The 20297-nt window shown below is 44.4% G+C and overlaps 1 protein-coding gene across 3 annotated transcripts in view; it reads left to right on the top strand.

The window, feature by feature from the left end:
- FRMD3 (FERM domain containing 3) overlaps window positions 1-20297 on the top strand; it is a 174431-nt gene that overhangs the window by 107064 nt on the left and 47070 nt on the right. For all 3 annotated transcript variants that reach the window (XM_064140210.1, XM_064140211.1, XM_064140213.1), the window contains 2 exons: window positions 18111-18208; window positions 19490-19613. In XM_064140210.1, coding sequence (XP_063996280.1) covers window positions 18111-18208; window positions 19490-19613 — 222 coding nt within the window. The remainder of the gene's footprint in view (window positions 1-18110; window positions 18209-19489; window positions 19614-20297) is intronic.

Below are 20297 nucleotides of genomic sequence, written 5' to 3'. Positions count from 1 at the left end.
GGCTGCCTGGGGTGTAGTGATCACGAGTTAGTGGAGTTTTCAATATACAGGGAGGTAGGGAGGCACTTCAACAAAACCTACACCTTGGACTTTAGGAGGGCAAACTTCAATTTGCTTAGGGAACTTATTTCCAATGTCCCCTGGGCAGCAGTCCTTGAGAACAAAGGGGTCCAGGATGGTTGGACCTACTTTAAACAGGAGCTCTTGAAGGCACAGGAGCTGGCAGTTCCCATGTGCCGAAAGATGAGCCGCAGGGGGAGGCGACCAGCCTGGATGAGCAAAGAGCTCCTGAAGGAAGTGGGGGAGAAAAAGAGGGTGTATCGCCTCTGGAAGGAGGGGAAGGCTTCTCCTGATGTGTTTAAGGAGGTAGCCAGACTATGTAGGAGAAAAATTAGAGAGGCTAAGGCTCAGCTAGAACTTAGGCTGCCACTTCCGTGAAAGTTAACAAAAAACACTTTTATAAATTTATCAATGCTAAAAGGAAGGGCAAGAAGAGCCTCCACTGCTTACTGGACCAGGAGGGGAACACTATAACTGATGATGAAGCAAAGGCAGAGGTCCTGAATGCCTTCTTCGCCTCAGTTTTCAACAGTAAGGAGGGAGGAGAAGGAGGCAAGTGGCCTCTTGTACTGGGGGATGGGGTCGGGGAGCGGTGTGTACCCCTGGAAATTCATGGAGAATTAGTTCAGGACCTGCTGAGTCATCTGGACACCCACAAGTCCATGGGACCAGATGGGATCCATCCCAGGGTGCTGAGAGAGCTGGCAGCTGAGCTGGCCAAGCCACTCTCCATCATTTTCCAGCAGTCCTGGCTCACCGGAGAGGTCCCAGGAGACTGGAAAATGGCCAACGTGGTCCCCATCCACAAGAAGGGTCGGATGGAGGAACCTGGGAACTACAGACCTGTCAGCCTGACCTCAGTGCCAGGGAAACTGATGGAGCAGGTTCTCTTGGGGCCAATAACTGCACACCTGAGGGATGGCAAAGAGCTCAGGTCCAGCCAGCATGGGTTTAGGAAGGGCAGATCCTGCCTCTCCAACCTGATCTCCTTCTATGATCAGGTGACCCGCTTGGTGGATGTGGGGAGGCCTGTGGATGTGGTCTATCTGGACTTCAGCAAGGCCTTTGACACTGTCCCCCACAGCAAACTGCTGGCTAAGCTGTCAGCCCGCGGCTTGGATGGTAACACTCTGTGCTGGGTTAGGAACTGGCTGGAGGGCCGGACCCAGAGAGTGGTGGTGAATGGTGCCACATCCAGCTGGCGGCCAGTCACTAGTGGTGTCCCTCAGGGATCTGTGCTGGGCCCATCCTCTTCAACATCTTCATGGATGATCTGGATGAGGGCATGGAGTCAGTCATCAGCAAGTTTGCAGATGACACTAAGCTGGGGGCAGATGTGACTGAGTTGGAGGGCAGAAGGGCTCTGCAGCGGGACCTTGACCGCCTGGACAGATGGGCAGAGTCCAATGGGATGGCATTCAATAGCTCCAAGTGCAGGGTGCTGCACTTTGGCCACAACAACCCCATGCAGAGATTCAGGCTGGGGTCGGAGTGGCTGGAGAGCAGCCAGACAGAGAGGGATCTGGGGGTGCTGATTGATACCTGCCTGAACATGAGCCAGCAGTGTGCCCAGGTGGCCAAGAGAGCCAGTGGCATCCTGGCCTGCATCAGGAATGGTGTGGTCAGCAGGAGCAGGGAGGTCATTCTGCCCCTGTACTCTGCACTGGTCAGACCACACCTTGAGTACTGTGTTCAGTTCTGGGCCCCCCAGTTTAGGAAGGACTTTGAGATGCTTGAGCGTGTCCAGAGAAGGGCGACGAGGCTGGTGAGAGGCCTTGAGCACAAGCCCTACGAGGAGAGGCTGAGGGAGCTGGGGTTGTTTAGCCTGGAGAAGAGGAGGCTCAGGGGTGACCTTATTGCTGTCTACAGCTACCTGAAGGGTGGTTGTGGCCAGGGGGAGGTTGCTCTCTTCTCTCAGGTGGCCAGCTCCAGAACGAGAGGACACAGCCTCAGGCTGCGCCAGGGGAGATTTAGGCTGGAGGTGAGGAGAAAGTTCTTCACTGAGAGAGTCATTGGGCACTGGAATGGGCTGCCCGGGGAGGTGGTGGAGTCGTCGTCCCTGGGGCAGTTCAAGGCAAGGTTGGATGTGGCACTTGGTGCCATGGTCTAGCCTTGGGCACTGTGGTAAAGGGTTGGACTTGATGATCTGTGAGGTCTCTTCCAACCTTGGTGATACTGTGATACTGTGATACTGTGATATGATTCTCTCAGTGTCCTGATCCACATGATCAATAAAGATATTAACCTGGATCGGGCCCAGAACTGATCCCTGGAGAACACCACTAGTGACAGCTGCCAACTGGATGTGGCACCATTCACCACCACTCTCTGGACCTGGCCCTCCAGCCAGTTCTTGACTCAGCACAGAGTGAATCTGTCCAAACCACAAGCTGCCAGCCTTGCCAGGAGCTTGTTGTGGCAGACAGTGTCAAAGGCTTTGCTGCAGTCCAGGTAGACTACATCCACAGCCTGCCCCACATTCACCAGGTGAGTAACCTGATCATAAAAGGAGATCAGGTTAGTATTAACGTTTGTCCTTGGATGGATGTTCTACTTCTGATAAGCCAGTGAATAAACTTTTGTAGATCACAAACGGGGTTTGGTTTTTGGGTTTTTTTGGGGGTTTTCTTTTAACTACTTGGACACCCAGGAGAAGTTTTATTGAAAAGTGAAGGACCTAAACTGAAGTTACTGAAGTGTATTGTGCTGTCAGTGCAATACATTTTGTTCCAGTGCTCTGTGATCCTTACAATAAAGAAGTTCCACAGGAGGAACCTCTTGTACTGCAGCTTGCAACCATTGGTCCTTGTCCTATCACAGGGAGCAAGTGAGAAGAGCCTGTCCTCCCCTGCTGACCAGCCCTCAGATGTTTATAAACATTTATTAAATCCCCTCTCAGTCTTCTCCAGACTGGAAAGCCCCAGGTCCCTCAGCCTCTCCTCATAAGCCATGCCTTCCAGTCCCCTAATCATCCTTGTAGCCCTCCTCTGGACCATCTCCAGCAGATCTGTGTCCCAAAATCGAACACAGTATTCAAGGTGAGGTCTCACCAGGGCAGACTAGAGGGGAAAGAGAACCTCCCTTGATCTACTGGACACGCTCTTCTTAATATGGTTCATTAGCATTTCACGGAGGGAGTTAATCTACTGGCTTTCACTCGTGCTGTCTGACCATTCCCAGCCTCTTCCATGGCCACCAATCTAGCAGTGAACTCTGCATGTGCTGATTTCTCATTGCTTGATTCCCGTGGTCCGTCTCTGTAAGACTTAGAGAGTTCTTGTGTGTCCCTGGCATGTTTCAAGGTGACAGGCTGAAGGCTCGTGCTAGCCTCCCACCTTGATGTGTCACCTCTTGTTTTCTCTCCAGCACACAACTCATGGTTATCCAGTTGTCTCAGGCTTGCTTATAGTCAGCCTGGCTTTCACCCTCCCCCCCTTCCAACCTAGAAAAACAGCATGATTAATGAGCTCCGCCAACCCCTGCAACATAAATCTTCTTCCACTTGGAGAGAGGGGCACTCCATCTGCTGCCAGCAGACCTTGCATCATGCAGGGGGACTCATGGTCAAAAAAGGCAAAATCCTGCTGCAGGCACCAGTCTCCATCTGGAAGAGAAGAAGGTTATCATGAATAGTCAGCATGGATTTACCAAGGGGAAGTCATGCTTGACCAGCCTGATAGCATTTTATGATGACATAACTGAATGGGTAGATTCAGGGAAACCAGAGGACGTAGTCTCCCTTGGCCTTAGCAAGGCCTTTCACTGTCTCCCATGATATTCTAGTCAGCAAGCTCAGGAAGCGTGGGATGGAAGAGCAGACAGTGAGGTGGATTAGGGACTGGTTACAAGATAGAGTTCTGACTTGCTCCCTATGGTAGGACAAGAAGCAATGGGTGTAAGTTGCAGCACAGGAGGTTCCACCTCATCACAAGGAGGAACTTCTTTACTGTAAGGGTCACAGAGCACTGGAACAGGCTCCCCAGAGAGGTTGTGACGTCTCCTTCCCTGGAGACTTTCAAGCCCTGTCTGGATACATTCGTCTGAGATCTGTGCTAGACTGTGTGGTCCTCCTCTGGCAGGGGTGTTGGACTCGATGATCTCCTTGGGTCTCTTCTAATCCCTAATATCTGTGATCCTGTGTGCTTCTTGCTGGTCCTACCCTTTTGCTGGGGTTCTTCCACCCACAGAAAGCACCCAAGTATACCTGTAAAGCCCGAGCAGACCACATCCAGAGCACACCTCATCTAGTGGTTACCAAGGCTTTTGCACCGCAGCTCTCATGCTGGAATCAGGGTCTCGCAGTAACAGGCAGTTAAATTTTGTGTGGTCTCCTGGATGTAAATCCATAATCCCTACCAGGAAAAACTTTCTCCTTAGCTGTGCCTTAATACCCAGGCCTAAGTGCTCTTGTCTACTTGCCCACCCCCCCATGCCTCCTTACATTTAGGCACATCTAGGCCAGAATTGCATAGGAAAAAAAATTAGCCAGTCTGCCTAAGGCCATAGATAGGCCTGAAGTCCTCCCACGTACCACAGATAAAAGCTCACACGCTCCCAGGAGGGGATAGAAGGGAGGAAATAGAAGGTGCTGGCTGTACAGCTGCCTTATAAAGAGATAGCAGCATTATCACAGTATCACAGTATCATCAGGGTTGGAAGAGACCTCACAGATCATCAAGTCCAACCCTTTACCACAGAGCTCAAGGCTAGACCATGGCACCAAGTGCCACGTCCAATCCTGCCTTGAACAGCCCCAGGGACGGCGACTCCACCACCTCCCCGGGCAGCCCATTCCAGTGTCCAATGACTCTCTCAGTGAAGAACTTTCTCCTCACTTCCAGCCTAAATCTCCCCTGGCGCAGCTTGAGGCTGTGTCCTCTCGTTCTGGCGCTGGCCACCTGAGAGAAGATTATGGGATAGAATAACAACTTACAGTTTCCTGGGTCCTGTCTAGCCTTTTGGAGAGCTGTACTTTTGTGGTTTAAGACATCCCAGTGCCCTTAAACCTATGACACGTGGGTTTGGGTTGGGTTTTTTTTTCATTGAATTGCAGCGATTGATGAAATTTAAGAATGAAGAGCTCCTGGCGTTTGACAGAGGGCAGTCAGGAAACCTTGATAGCTAGGTGGCTTTTTGGTAGATTTAAAAAAATGTAATTTAATGTAATTTAATTTAATTTTGTTTTATTTTAGTTGTTTAAACTCAGCTTTGTTCACTGGACAATCGCATTTGTTGCAGTTTGCATAAGAATTAATAATAACATAATTTTATGAAGTAAAAGCCACCTCTACTTCATAGCTGAGTCACAGTAATAGTGCTTTGCACATCTGCTACTCCCTGTGCCTAAACATGTCACAGAGCTGCTCTCTTGCTTCTTCAAATGGGTGAAAATCTGATGAGTGCCTGTGGTCCCCATTTAGATAACGAAATTAAGATGCAGTTAGACATCCTGTCATATTGACATGCTACTCTTTGGTTCAGAATATTAGTTAACCCCATCTAAATCCCCCACGTGGATTATTGCATTATTGCTGATGCAGTCTTTGTAAGACATTTATGGGAATAAATCTTTAATGAAGTACCTTAGAGATGTCAAAGAAACATACAGATGTTAAAAAGAGATGATTTTCCCACTTTTCCATAGCAATATCTGATATATTAAAAAATAATAATCTATTCAGTACATGAAGCTGTGTGTGTAATGGATGAATTGTTTGATTTCAGTGAAAAAGTGTAAGAAGTATGGAAATACTGTTCAGGATTTAGGTGTCACTTGCAGGAAGAAAATAGAGTGTTTGTCACCTCAGATTATTGCTGCCTCATTTCTGTCCTCCTACCTTTGGAAGGCTGAGCTGGACTGTAATCCTTGAATTAGTCTGTAATTTTACAGGTGAAACTATTTTCAGGAAATTAGGATGGAGAATGACCTATCATAGGCCTAGGCCTTCCATCTGTGGCATTATAGAAAACCCCCTGACATACGATTCTGACAGTGTGTGCACACTGCATGTTCAGAAGTCAGAAGTGCTTTGGGCAAAGGACCAATCACACACTTGCCTGTCACTGTGTTTTGTTCCACTGCTAAGGATGCCTGTGAGTATCGTCAGTCATGTCATACCATTCTAGCTTTCATTGTCTCTTATTTTAATTAACAGTTGCTTCTGTAGCATTGCTTTAGAAACAAAACCAGTGGTCATCTCTGGGTGTTAAGGCACTGCTAGATACTATTGCTAAATAAGAAATGCCGTGGACTCAGGACAGAATTTCCACCTTGCGCTGTGGAAGGTGGTTCTGTGTGATCCTTGATCACTGTTCTCCTCAGAATCAGATGCTGTTAGGATTGTAATTTGCAAGTTAATTTCAGTGGCCATGAGGGTTGCTGCCTTGAGTGCTCTTGGTTTTGTAATAACAGACTACATGAAAAGAGCCACAAAAGTATTAAGAGAGCAGAACATCTTCCATACGAGGAAAGGTTGAGGGTGCTGAGGCTGTACCTTGGAGAAGAGGAGACTGAGAGGTGACCTCATTAATATTTATAAATATGTGAGGGGTGAGCGTCTGGAGAATGGAGCCAGGCTCTTCTTGGTGATGCCTGATGACAGGACAAGGGTCAGTGGGTGGAAGCTGAGGCATAGAAAGTTTCATGTAGACATGGGGAATTTTTTTTTCACTGTGAGGGTGACAGAATACTGGAACAGGCTGCCTAGGGGGATTGTGAAGTCTCCTTCTCTAGGGATACTCAAAACCTGCCCAGATGCATTCCTGTGTGATCTAGTATAGGTGATCCTGCTGTGACAGGAGGGTTGGACTAGATGATCTTTTGAGGTCACTTCCAACCCCTAACATTCTGTGAGTCTGTGAGACCTGGGTTGTCAGCAAAGTCCAAATCTTAATGCACTTCAATGCTTAACCTTCTTAACTCCTCTCCTTAACTTGTGTTGCAGGGATTTAGATCTGTCCTAATTTTTGGACATACTGCTTTCAGAGCAAGTCAGTGAGACCATACATGTTTAAGAAAGACTAAGGACACACTTTTGAAATGTTTAGAATAATCAGACAGTTTTCCCAATGCTTTAAAGAAAATGTGATGAGAATAATGCAAGGATTGGGCTTATTTTGCTCAAAAGATAGGGCCTCTGAATTTATTTTGGGTGCACTGGAGACTCAACAGCTTGTACCAAAAGCAGTAAATAAGGCTTTTTGAACAGTTTGTTCTCATTTACAGTTCTCTTTTACACGGGGGCAGGTACTCAGCCTTAGTAGAAGAGTGATACTACTCTAAGCTTCATACTCCTCTGAGGATTTGTCTACTACTTTATGTGGAAAAAATCAAGCCTTTCTGAATGATGCATCTGTGGCTTTCTAGATCTGATTGTCTAGCCTTACAGGTGATGTGAAGTCAGAAAAGATTACTTCTGTTTCATAACATGGCATTTAACTGGCTCTACTTAACATCCCTAGTGAAAGTAATAATGGTGAGTTTTTAATTGGCTAATAGTAACATGATAAGCAGATACTCACATCTCTCTTGATGCCTGCCACACACATCTTTAAAACAGAATTTCAGTTTATTCTCTTGGTAAATCAGCATGTGCTCTGGAGCATGTTCTCTGGCTGGTGCTGTACAAAATTGGGGTAAAGGTCTTGAATGCTTCCTTTTTCAGTATTTTTGCTAATATTATTATTTATTTTTTCTCTTTACAATATTGTTTTCTCAGAGAGCATGACAGGCTTTCTGGTGGGAGGTATTTTTCCTTAGCTGCATGTGCAGGAGAAAAGTTTGATGATTCTGCTGGCATGGCATACAAAGATTTATAGTTGCCATGAAGGAATTTCTACCTAAGGAGATAATTCAACCTTCAGTACTAACAGGATTGCATGACACTTTCTGGAGAGCATGGGTATTTTTGCCCAGTGCCTTTCTTCACTAGTCTTTGATGACAGGTCAGAGCCCTGGGAGGGTCTACAGATGGCAAAGTGCTGAAATGCTAAGCGTGAGCAGAAACAGTCACAAGGGAGTGTGCACAGACAGAATCAAAAACTGGTCGTACTTGGACACAGATTTTTGTTATGTTATTTCTCTTCAATATTCTTGTTTAGGTAATAAACCAGCATTTGTTCTTTCTTATGTAATAAAGCAACCCAAGCCCACATGCCTTCTTATCTCCAAATCCCTATATTATACTGTGTATATGTAATTGAAATGAGAGAATATGAAGTCATTTGAGGTCCCAAAGGAATGCTCTAAAATGCTACAGATAATACAATATTAGCAGTAATCCGAAATTATTGTAGAGGAAACAGACCTAGAGGAGAGCAGGGGTGAATAGCTGACAGAACTGACAAAAGACAGACTATTTCAACTAACTTTTGTCATCCCCTAATTTGTGTTTCCTAATGCAAGAAGCAGTTCTTTGATCACTAGGCTGTGATAAAAGAAAAGCAGATTAAAAAAAGTTTAACTGGAAAAGACTTGGGATATGTAAACATAAGTAAGAGCCCGGAACTGACCTAGCCTGGGTGAAGAAGAGCAGAACAGCTGCATGCAGGCAAGGCTTGATTAGTCCTATCTCAAACAGCTATCCTTGATATTGCCTTGTGCTGGAAGAGCTTTATGCTTTTCCCTCCAGAAATGGGAGAGAAATGTTCAGAGGTCCTCTTGTAGTCCTCTGAAAGGAAGCTAGGAGGACTGAAAAGGTGCAGGGGAAGCTTGCAGAGGAGAATCTATTCCTGTGTTGCAGTGGGGCTTCTTATTTGCCTGGTATCCAAAAGGAAGCTTGTCCCTTACCACTCCTTTGTCCACTTTATTAATTGGTGGAATTCTTGTGTAGTCATAAAGCCTAAAGGTGTTCCTGCCCATAGCAGGGGGATTGGAGTAAATGATCTCTGAGGTCCCTTCCAACCTAGGCCATTCTGTGATTATAATGACTTATTAGATGCATTGAAAGGGCAAGTGCTCTACTAATGTCAATGTGGTGTGCATATTGCCACATATATCTATTTTGTGAATGCTGTGATAAGTTTAAGCCATGCTAGTGCGAAGAAAACTTTTATATTGTTCCAGGAAAAAAGAAAATCAAATAGATGGTCTCCTATTCACACAAATTCACTAAAATATTAGGAATTTAAATGATTGTGTTGCTGCCTATTAATTTTAGTATTATTTTCTGGATCTTTTGCTCATGAATTTGCCTAATCCTATTTTTTTTATACTTACTGATACTGTATTTTTATCCAGCCTTCTGAGGCAGTTAGCTCAGTATCTGCTGTGTAAGGTACTGCCTTAAGCAGTTTCCTATTTTCACTGATTTACCCCTAACTCTAGTACTTCAGGATTTAGTAAATAGTTTGTCATTTGCCTTTCACACTACCCTCAAGATTTTGTAAAACTCACTACAAAGTCAGATACTGTCTTTCCTTGTGGGCAAGACTTAGGATTGAGAAACTACAGCTAGGTAAAACATTGAAGATGTGATTATACCAAGGCTTTAAATAGTGGCAAAATGCCCCTCTGTCATGTTCACAGTATTTTCCTGATGATGCCAAATATTCCACTGGTATTTTTGGCTACTGCTGCAGCCTAAGTTAATGATTTCAGAGACCTGTCTATGATGACTCTAAGATCTATCTGTCTAGTCTATTTCTTATCGACAGCTAAAAGATTGATGACTTGTCTTTAATTTATAAGATACCAAAATAATTGTCAAATATTAGTAAGTAGACAAGGAATATATTTTTAGAGATTGTGTCTTTTTTTTTTTTTCTGTGAGCCTCTTTAGTTGGCACTGTAAGGCATAGAAATGATTGTCTTTTAGTGGCAATGCTTAACACTGGAATGTGGTAATGTTTAGGTTAGATTCATAGACCTTGGCAAGAAGCTATTGCTCCTGCTGTGTACTCGACGGCATCTACTGTGGAAAGCAGAATGCAGAATCAGTGTACAGCATAATATACGTAAAGAACTCAGAAATTCTGCTGGGAGAACAGCCAATCCAGGAATATTGTAAACATGTTTGCTTGCCCTCTGCACCTGGGTAAGCACAGTAGCATGGGAAGGAGGCACTGTAGTCAAAGTCAGACATCATGCTGAGGTAATAATTTTTGAAATGCTGTGGGGTCTCTTGATGTGACAATGTTTGTCAGCTGGAAAGGCCATGACAGCACTCTTAAGAAATGCTTTTTGCTGGAGTAGAATGAGTGAAGTGACCTGAACACAAGAAAAAAAACACGATGTGGACAAAACACAACATTTCACTGTGGAAAACTTTCTTGCCTCATTGAACATCTTAAAATAGATAAATAAATAGACTGTTATGCAGTCAGCAGCATGGTCTCTGAGGGTCATGAAGCCTGCTTAAGAACAAGAATAGATAGTGCTGAGCTTTAATCTGCAGTTTTGGGAAGGGCTTGGCTAACCTGGAGTTGAGTCATCTCTATTGCAAAGAGATAATAGATGCAAATAATGTTATTCCAGTGACAGGCATTTCTGAGTGTAAGTGCTGAAGCATACATTTACTAGCTTACTGGTAAGCCTGAGTACTTAGGGCTATAAATCAGGCTATATAGTTGTGCCAGGACTTGAGAAAAACAGCTGTGGTGGAAGGATATGAAAAAGAGCAAAATCAGATCTGATTTTGCAAGGTATTTCTAAATGTAGGCAATTTAAAGTCCATGCATAAACCTTACTGAAATCAGGAGCCAGGTACACATTTGTAGGTCTTTACTGACCTAAGACAGAAGTTATTTTGTCAGGAGGTGTCTTAGGTTGAGCCAACCTTTGGCAAAGTTTGCAACATTGGCTCTTTGTCCCAATTGTGTGTATTTCCTTCACTTGAAAGAACCTTTTAATGTCATCATGTTGTTCCAGACTGCACTTTGTGCTTTGAAGATTAACAGTATCCTATGTGGCTTGGTGTGTGATTTATCTCTGACAAACACATTAAGGCTCTGTTCTGTTCTATATGAGTATTTCCCTGCCTTTCTCTTAAGAGCAAGTGTCCCAGATAGCAATTTCTCCAATCTTTGCTGTGAACTGTATGTCTCTTTTTCCTTCTTGACTGCTGTCTTGGAAATCTTATGGTTTGGGAGTTGTGGTTTTGTTTGTGAGGGCTTTATTTTGGTTTTGGTTTTTCCTTTTTTTTTTTCTTCTTTCTTTTTCTCTGTAATTGAAGTGAAAGGATACCTTGAAAGTGCATTTTTTAACCATTTGATTAAGGATTTCAATAGTCAAATGTATTCAGAGAATCAGTAGCACAGAAACTTAGTGACAGAAATAATAATTGGTTGTATTTTAAAACTTATTGATGTAGTAGAAAGGTACATGAACATTTTAAGGGACCCCACCCCCTAAGCAGACAATAAAACTTTCCAAGAACAAACTTCTTTTTTGTGTAAGGGAAGGAAAAGCTGCCTCTTTCTCTGGCACTGAGTACTAGGGATTTATATGTTAAAGCAATGCCTGAGTACGAGTGGCCTAGTGAGAATTAATATATGAGTGTTAAGAAACTTATGTAGTATGAAATCTCTTGTAAAAACAAGAACTAGCACTTATTTTTGCTATATTGCTATAACTGGGAGCAGATCTAGAGTAGGGTAATGAAGCTGGAGAAGTCTAGAGCATAAGTCTTATGAGGAGCACCTGAGTGAGCTAGGGTTGTTCAACCTGCAGAAAAGGAGCCTGAGATGAGACCTTCTGCTGTGTTTAATTCCTTCAGAGTAGGTTGGAATAAGCTGCAGATTGGTCTCATCTCCCAAGGAACAAGTGATAGGAGGAGAGGAGACAGCCTCAAGTTGTGCCAGAGGAAGTTTAGATCAGATGTTAGGTACAAGTTTTTTCCCCAGAGAGTTGTCAAGCCTTGGAACATGCTGCCCAAGGCAGTTGTGGAGGTATTTCGAGAAATTTGGTGCAGAGTGACATAGTTTATTGGTGACCTGGTAGTGGTATTTTAACAGTTGGACTTGATGATCTTAAAGATCTCTTCCAACCTAAATAATTCTATGATTCTACATGATGACTTATCATAGTATCACACAGTATCACAGTATCATCAGGGTTGGAAGAGACCTCACAGATCATCAAGTCCAACCCTTTACCACAGAGCTCAAGGCTAGACCATGGCACCAAGTGCCACGTCCAATCCTGCCTTGAACAGCTCCAGGGACGGTGACTCCACCACCTCCCCGGGCAGCCCATTCCAGTGTCCAATGACTCTCTCAGGGAAGAACTTTCTCCTCACCTCGAGCCTAAATCTCCCCTGGCGCAGCCTGAGGCTGTGTCCTCTCGTTCTGGTGCTGGCCACCTGAGAGAAGAGAGCAACCTCCCCCTGGCCACAACCACCCCTCAGGTAGTTGTAGACAGCAATAAGGTCTCCCCTGAGCCTCCTCTTCTCCAGGCTAAACAATCCCAGCTCCCTCAGCCTCTCCTCGTAGGGCTGTGCTCAAGGCCTCTCACCAGCCTCGTCGCCCTTCTCTGGACACGCTCAAGCATCTCAATGTCCCTTCTAAACTGGGGGCCCCAGAACTGAACACAGTACTCAAGGTGTGGTCTAACCAGTGCAGAGTACAGGGGCAGAATGACCTCCCTGCTCCTGCTGACCACACCATTCCTGATGCAGGCCAGGATGCCACTGGCTCTCTTGGCCACCTGGGCACACTGCTGGCTCATGTTCAGGCGGGTATCAATCAGCACCCCCAGATCCCTTTCTGTTTGGCTGCTCTCCAGCCACTCTGACCCCAGCTTGTATCTCTGCATGGGGTTGTTGTGGCCAAAGTGCAGCACCCTGCACTTGGAGCTATTGAACCCCATCCCCTTGGACTCTGCCCATCTGTCCAGGCGGTCAAGGTCCCGCTGCAGAGCCCTTCTGCCCTCCAACTCAGCCACATCTGCTCCCAGCTTAGTGTCATCTGCAAACTTGCTGATGACTGACTCCATGTCCTCATCCAGATCATCTATGAAGATGTTAAAGAGGATGGGGCCCAGCACAGATCCCTGAGGGACACCATGTGCTAGTTTGAAGCAAGCTGGAATGTTTTGGTAAAAGAACTAGATAATGGGCAGTGAAATGAAAACAATTGATGTCAACTTCTCTCACAGTCACGCTGAGAACTCTGGGAAGAAGAAAGACTTTTTCTCCATTTTGTTTCTCACTCTTGCTTTTGCCTTTGACCTGGTCACATCTCATTAACCCTGCTCCTACTAACCTTGCTCCCTAACCTCTTGGCTGCACCTCTTTTCTTCCTGAGAACTGGGGTAAGGTTGAGAGGGCTGGGGGGAGGTGTTGGGGTGGTTTGAGAGCCCCTCCTGGGGACTCAGGTTTCTGGGAGGAGAGTTGTGCTTTTGTATTGTTTATCCTTTGTATATTTCTGTATATAATTGTATAGAACTGTATATATTGTAAATAGCTGCTTGTAAATTCTGCTAGCTGTAAATAAATTGCTTGATCTATATTCCCAGGGTCCGTCTGAGTTAGCTGGGGCAAATACAAAGTGTGGGGGGGCGGGGTAACCCCTAAACCATCACATTGGGCGCCAATAAAAAAATGTGATGGTTTGGGGGTTACCCCGCCCCCCCACACTTTGTATTTGCCCCAGCTAACTCAGACGGACCCTGGGAATATAGATCAAGCAAATTATTTACAGCTAGCAGAATTTACAAGCAGCTATTTACAATATATACAGTTCTATACAATTATATACAGAAATATACAAAGGATAAACAATACAAAAGCACAACTCTCCTCCCAGAAACCTGAGTCCCCAGGAGGGGCTCTCAAACCACCCCAACACCTCCCCCCAGCCCTCTCAACCTTACCCCAGTTCTCAGGAAGAAAAGAGGTGCAGCCAAGAGGTTAGGGAGCAAGGTTAGTAGGAGCAGGGTTAATGAGATGTGACCAGGTCAAAGGCAAAAGCAAGAGTGAGAAACAAAATGGAGAAAAAGTCTTTCTTCTTCCCAGAGTTCTCAGCGTGACTGTGAGAGAAGTTGACATCAATTGTTTTCATTTCACTGCCCATTATCTAGTTCTTTTACCAAAACATTCCAGCTTGCTTCAAACTAGCACACACCACTAGTGACTGGCCGCCAGCTGGATGTGGCACCATTCACCACCACTCTCTGGGTCCGTCCCTCCAGCCAGTTCCTAACCCAGCACAGAGTGTTGCCATCCAAGCCATGGGCTGACAGCTTAGCCAGCAGTTTGCTGTGGAGGACAGTGTCAAAGGCCTTGCTGAAGTCCAGATAGACCACATCCACAGGCCTCCCCACATCCACCAAGCGGGTCACCTGATCATAGAAGGAGATCAGGTTGGAGAGGCAGGATCTGCCCTTCCTAAACCCATGCTGGCTGGACCTGAGCTCTTTGCCATCCCTCAGGTGCGCTCTTATCACCCCCAAGATAACCTGCTCCATCAGTTTCCCTGGCACTGAGGTCAGGCTGACAGGTCTGTAGTTCCCAGGTTCCTCCATCCGACCCTTCTTGTGGATGGGGACCACGTTGGCCATTTTCCAGTCTCCTGGGACCTCTCTGGTGAGCCAGGACTGCTGGAAAATGATGGAGAGTGGCTTGGCCAGCTCAGCTGCCAGCTCTCTCAGCACCCTGGGATGGATCCCATCTGGTCCCATGGACTTGTGGGTATCCAGATGGCTCAGCAGGTCCTGAACTAATTCCTCATGAATTTCCAGGGGAACACACCGCTCCCTGACCCCATACCCCAGTTCAAGAGGCCACTTGCCTCCTCCTCCCTCTTTGCTGTTGAAAACTGAGGCGAAGAAGGCATTCAGGACCTCAGCCTTTTCCTCGTCATCAGTTATAGTGTTCCCCTCCTGGTCCAGTAAGCAGTGGAGGCTCTTCTTGCCCTTCCTTTTAGCATTGATAAATTTATAAAAGTGCTTTTTATTATCTTTCACGGAAGTGGCCAGCCTAAGTTCTAGCTGGTCCTTAGCCTCTCTAATTTTTCTCCTACATAATCTGGCTACCTCCTTAAACACATCAGGAGAAGCCTTCCCCTCCTTCCAGAGGCGATACACCCTCTTTTTCTCCCCCACTTCCTTCAGGAGCTCTTTGCTCATCCAGGCTGGTCGCCTCCCCCTGCGGCTCATCTTTCAGCACATGGAAACTGCCAGTTCCTGTGCCTTCAAGAGCTCCTGTTTAAAGTAGGTCCAACTATCCTGGACCCCCTTGTTCTCAAGGATTGCTGCCCAGGGGACTTTGGAAATAAGTTTCTTAAACAAATTGAAGTTTGCCCTCCAAAAGTCCAAGGTGTGGGTTTTGTTGTAGTGCTTCCCTACCTCCCTGCATATTGAAAACTCCACTAACTCGTGATCACTACACCCCAGGCAGCCTCCCACTGTCACATTTCCTACCAGCCCTTCTCTGTTGGAGAGCAGCAGGTCAAGCTGAGCTTGACCCCTAGTAGGCTCACTTAACAGCTGGGTCATGAAGCTGTCCTCCATGCACTCTAGAAATCTCCTGGACTGCCCCCTCTCTGCTGAATTAAGTTCCCAGCAGATATCTGGCAGGTTAAAGTCACCCACAAGGACAAGATCTGATGGTCTTGAGACAGCCTCCAACTGTTTGTAAAATATCTCATCTGTTTCCTTGTCCTGGTTGAGTGGTCTAGAACAGACTCCAACCAGGATGTCAGATTTGTTTGTCCTCCCTCTGATTTTAACCCACAAGCTCTCAACCCCTTCGTCCCTCACCTCAAGCTCAGTGGCAAGGAGCGACTCCCTAATATACAGAGCCACCCCTCCTCCTCTTCTCCCTTGCCTATCTCTCCTGAAGAGGCTGTATCCCCCCAGTATAGCACTCTAACCATGCCTGTCATCCCACCAAGTTTCTGAAATGGCAACTATATCATAGTCACCCTGGTGGACCAGGACTTCCAGTTCCCCCTGCTTGTTACCCGAGCTGCATGCATTGGTGTAAGTTCTGTCATCCCAGGATGGTTGTTAGGATGAAATAAGCTCTGAGGAACCAATATTATTTTCCCTTAGTTGTACCTGTCATGGGTTGAGTTGAATCTGGCATGACGGCAACATAGTATTGAGCAGCAGCTTCAAAATGAAAGCGCTGGCTGTAGCAAAGTGTTGATGTGGCTTGAAGTTCAGACTGTACCTTGAGAGGCTTCCTGCTCTGATTGCTGCTTCCAGTTTTTGGAGTGTTGGTCTTTTCTGCTGGGCAGGCTGCAGATCGGGAAGTGGAGGAGAGGTCACTGGCTTCTGCTGCTGCTTCTGCGTTTTTGCTGTGCTTGTCTGCAAATAGGCTAAGGTGATTACGGATTCTGTCATTTCCAATAAAACTTTTTATCTCAGCTCTATCTCAACCCAGAGTTTTTTTGTGTGTTACCTTCCCCTCTCCTTTCTCTGATTATTTATTTTCTGTTAACCTATCTCTCAGCAAAAATTATGTATGTATTTGTGTTTTCCCAGTTGTGGCAGAAATAAGGTATTTCCTGATACACTAGGGAAACAAGACAATGAAAAATGTGTTAAGCAGAAATTGTGGAAAAGTTGGAATGAAAGTCATATGCTTTTTTAAAATTTCCAATTTGATCCACTGGGAAGAGTGGCTTACACACCAGAAAGCTGTGGTCCAGTGAGCACAAGGGCAGTTGTGGAGCCGTGCACCTGGGGAGGATTAAGACCATATACCAGTGCAGGTTAGGGATTGACTTGCTGGAAAGTACCTTCATGGAAAGCAACCGGAGAGTCATGGTGGACAACAAATTCACTCTGAGCCAGCAACGTGCCCTTGTGGCCAAGGAGGTCTGGGGAGCATTAAGAAGAGTGTGACCAACAAGTTGAGGGAGGTTCTCCTCCTCTCTACTCTGCCCTCATGAGGCTGCACCTGGAATATTGTGTCCAGTTCCAGGATCCCCAGTTCAAGAGGGATGAGGAATTACTGGAGAGAGTCCAATGACAGGACATGAAAGTGGTTAGGAGACAGGAGCATCTCTCTTATGAGGGGAGGCTGTGAGACCTGGAGCTGTTTAGCCTGGAAAAGACTGAAATAGGATCTTATCAATGCTTATAAATACCTAAAAGGTGAGGGTCAAGAGGATGTGGCTGGGCTGTTTTCAGTGGTGGCCAATGATAGGACAGCTGGTGCAAACTGGAGCACAAGAGATTTCACCTTAAGTTAAAGAAACAGACGTTTCCTTTGAGGATGATGGACACTGAACAGGTTGCCCAGGGCGGTTGTGGAAAGTACGTCACTAGAGACATTCATACCCCACCTAGATGTGTTCCTGTGCAGTACTGCTTTAGCAGAGGTATTAAACTTGGTAATTCTCAAAGGTCCCTTCCAACCCCTCCAATTTTGTGATTCTGTGATTAATCTTTTATATTCTGAACAACTTGCAGAGCCAATGATCTAGCTGAAGGAAATGGACTATAATACATTTTTATTAGCTCCATGTAGTTGACCAAAATGCAAATATTGGCAATCTAGATTATTTTTCTTGTAATGAAGCTAACTTGGTGGATTGGTTTTTGGAAGAAAAGTTGTTAGTTTACTATAGCAAACAGGCTTAAACAAACAAACCCAACCATGTATAAAACCTGTATTTATTTCTGTTTGATTTCTTTATGGGGACAACCATATATTTCTTGCTTAAGATTAGCTCATATAACTGGAACTGTTATGGTTAAAGAGATTCAGTAGTAGCATTGAGGATCTTTAATCCTGGTCAACAACAAACTGTTTGCTTAGAAATGCCACCAGTATGTACGTTCCCACCTAAACTCCTGTGTTCATTTGTATGGAATTTTAGTGGAATGCAGTGATGAGGTTTTGCCCTCATTCTGAAGGGTTTCTATAAATGCTTCTGATGGTTTTGGGCCTAAGTGCTGCTGTAGTACCTTAATAATGCATCACACATTTGGTTTTGTGACTGACATTCAGAATACTGGCACATCATGTTTCACACTGATAAGATAAAGCTGTTGCAAGAAGATACCACATTGTTTCATTCTTGTTCTCTTTTTTTTTTTTTTTTGTTATCATTGTTGTGTTTTGTTTTGCTTTTGTTTACTCGTTTCAACTGTATTTCAGATACCTCCTATATCTACAAATAAAAAGGGATATTTTCCATGGACGTTTGCTGTGTTCTTTTTCTGATGCTGCCTACCTGGGTGCCTGCATTGTCCAAGGTAAGTCCAAGAAGCAGGGTTTGCAAAATACTTAACTCATAGTTCTGTTCAGTACAAAGAAAACCTGAAACTGTTGTGGGAATACAAACCTGAAACTGTTGTGGGAATAAAGGCAGCAGTAATGGATATATTTTTTTAAATTGTACTTGTTTCCCTACATTGACATGCTCTGTAAAGTTTTCTTAAGTGAAAAAGAATGGCACCAATGTTAGATTTCAGTTATAAACAAAGTAAAATTCCACTCTGAATCCAGTAGCCTATTCCATATGAACTAAGCAGGGATCAGTGTCATCCAGTGCTTCTTCTTAGGATAAAGAAGGCCTGAGTGACAATGGAGTCTGGAAAAAACAGTGGATGTAATTGAAGAAGAAAGGATTTTCGGTGGGTTTTGGTTAGTTGGTTGGTTTCAGTGTTTTTGTAATATTTTTCCTTCCTTTTTTTTTTTTTTTTTTTTTTTTTTTTTTTTGGTGGGTTGGTGGTGTTTTGTTTTGGTATTTTTCCCTCCTCCTTCATTTTTTCCCCCCTTAATTTATTTCCCCCCCATGCTGTCTCTGTTGTTTTCTTAGGGCCAAATTCAGGTATACGTGTTGGATTGCACACAGAGAAATAGTTATTTAGATGTCTGATTTGGGACATCATATGTATGGAAATTCCCTTCTGCCTTGACATGAATGAAACTCTTAATGCATTATAAGGTAGCATATCCCAACCAAGACTGAGTCTAGACCTTATTAAAAGAGGTGTATTTAGAAAATTTAAACACCAAGTGCATTGCTTGGGTACCTAAATGATACATCTTTTAGAAGAGGGATCAAATACTGTGGACCACCCTAAATAATGTTACAGCCTGTGTTTCTCTGCTAAAACAGAACTGAGTTCAAGTCCATATCAGTGAGGATGAACTGCTGTAAAAAAAAAACAAAAAATGAGAATCTGAAGTTCATTGTTTTGCTGCTGCCAGGTACCAAAATGATAGGTTCTCAGAGAGGGAACATTACCTGTGCCTTTTCTTTACAGAAGCCACAGAAAATAGTTTAACCATCACTAATTACTGCTGCAGTTAATAAACCATGAATGTCCTTTGTAACTCATAGATTGAAATACCAATTACAAGGATTTTATTGTTTCAGTTAACTATCAGTTCTTCAAAGCATTGTTCCTTGAGAGATTCTGGATTCTCACCAGTCATGAAAGTGTCGTGAATTATACTGTAGTGACATTTTTCCTTACTAACTAATGTTCAAATGATGTTTTTATCTGTTTTATTTTGGACTTTTTCAGCTGAGCTTGGTGATTATGATCCTGATGAACACCCAGAGAATTACATCAATGACTTTAAGATATTTCCTAAGCAGTCACAAAAGCTGGAGAAGAAAATAGCTGAAATGCATAAAAATGAATTCAGGTAATTTAGAATGTTGTTTGCTAAAGATACAGAAAAGAAACACTTTCATCTGTTTTCAGATAGCGTATGTTAGCTTGGGGGGCTTTGCTTCTTGGACTGTAATAGATGCTCTACCAATACACTGTCTAATACGTTGTATTTGAAAGTGTAATTTCATTTTAGTGGATTTTCTTTTCCCATCAACCTTCATTAATCATAGCTTGCATGTGTGCTGGCAATTTAAACTGCATTTTTCTTGAAATGCAGGTCTGTTTAGTGGGAATGGCTTACATCATAAGTGCTACTCTGGTGGATTAGTGGAATAACACTTCTCATTTGTGGATCACACTTCCACTGTAGAGTTTCTATGTGTAGCGCATTAGTAAGATTCTTGATAGGTATTGACCTGACTGAAACGGTAATGAAGTTATTTTGTCTGTAGGTGGTTGTTCTTCTTTGTAGAACTAAGGAGCTGACATTCAGAACTTTGCATGCTTTTTTTCCCCTAAACTTTTAGCAGTGTGACACAGGGTAGTAGATAGATTTATCAGTCTTTCGACTTCAAAGTTGAATGTGTCCCTGAAGTACTGTGTTTTGGGAGAGAAGCAGCAGTGCTTTGTGCAACTGTACCCTCTTCAGGACTGTCGACGAATGACATGCACAGTAGTCCACTGCAAGGTTTCTTAATCATTTCACTTAGCTGCG

The sequence above is a fragment of the Pogoniulus pusillus genome, chromosome Z (assembly GCF_015220805.1).
Source record: "Pogoniulus pusillus isolate bPogPus1 chromosome Z, bPogPus1.pri, whole genome shotgun sequence".
Classification (NCBI taxonomy): domain Eukaryota; kingdom Metazoa; phylum Chordata; class Aves; order Piciformes; family Lybiidae; genus Pogoniulus; species Pogoniulus pusillus.
This window is presented reverse-complemented; position numbering and strand designations above follow the sequence as displayed.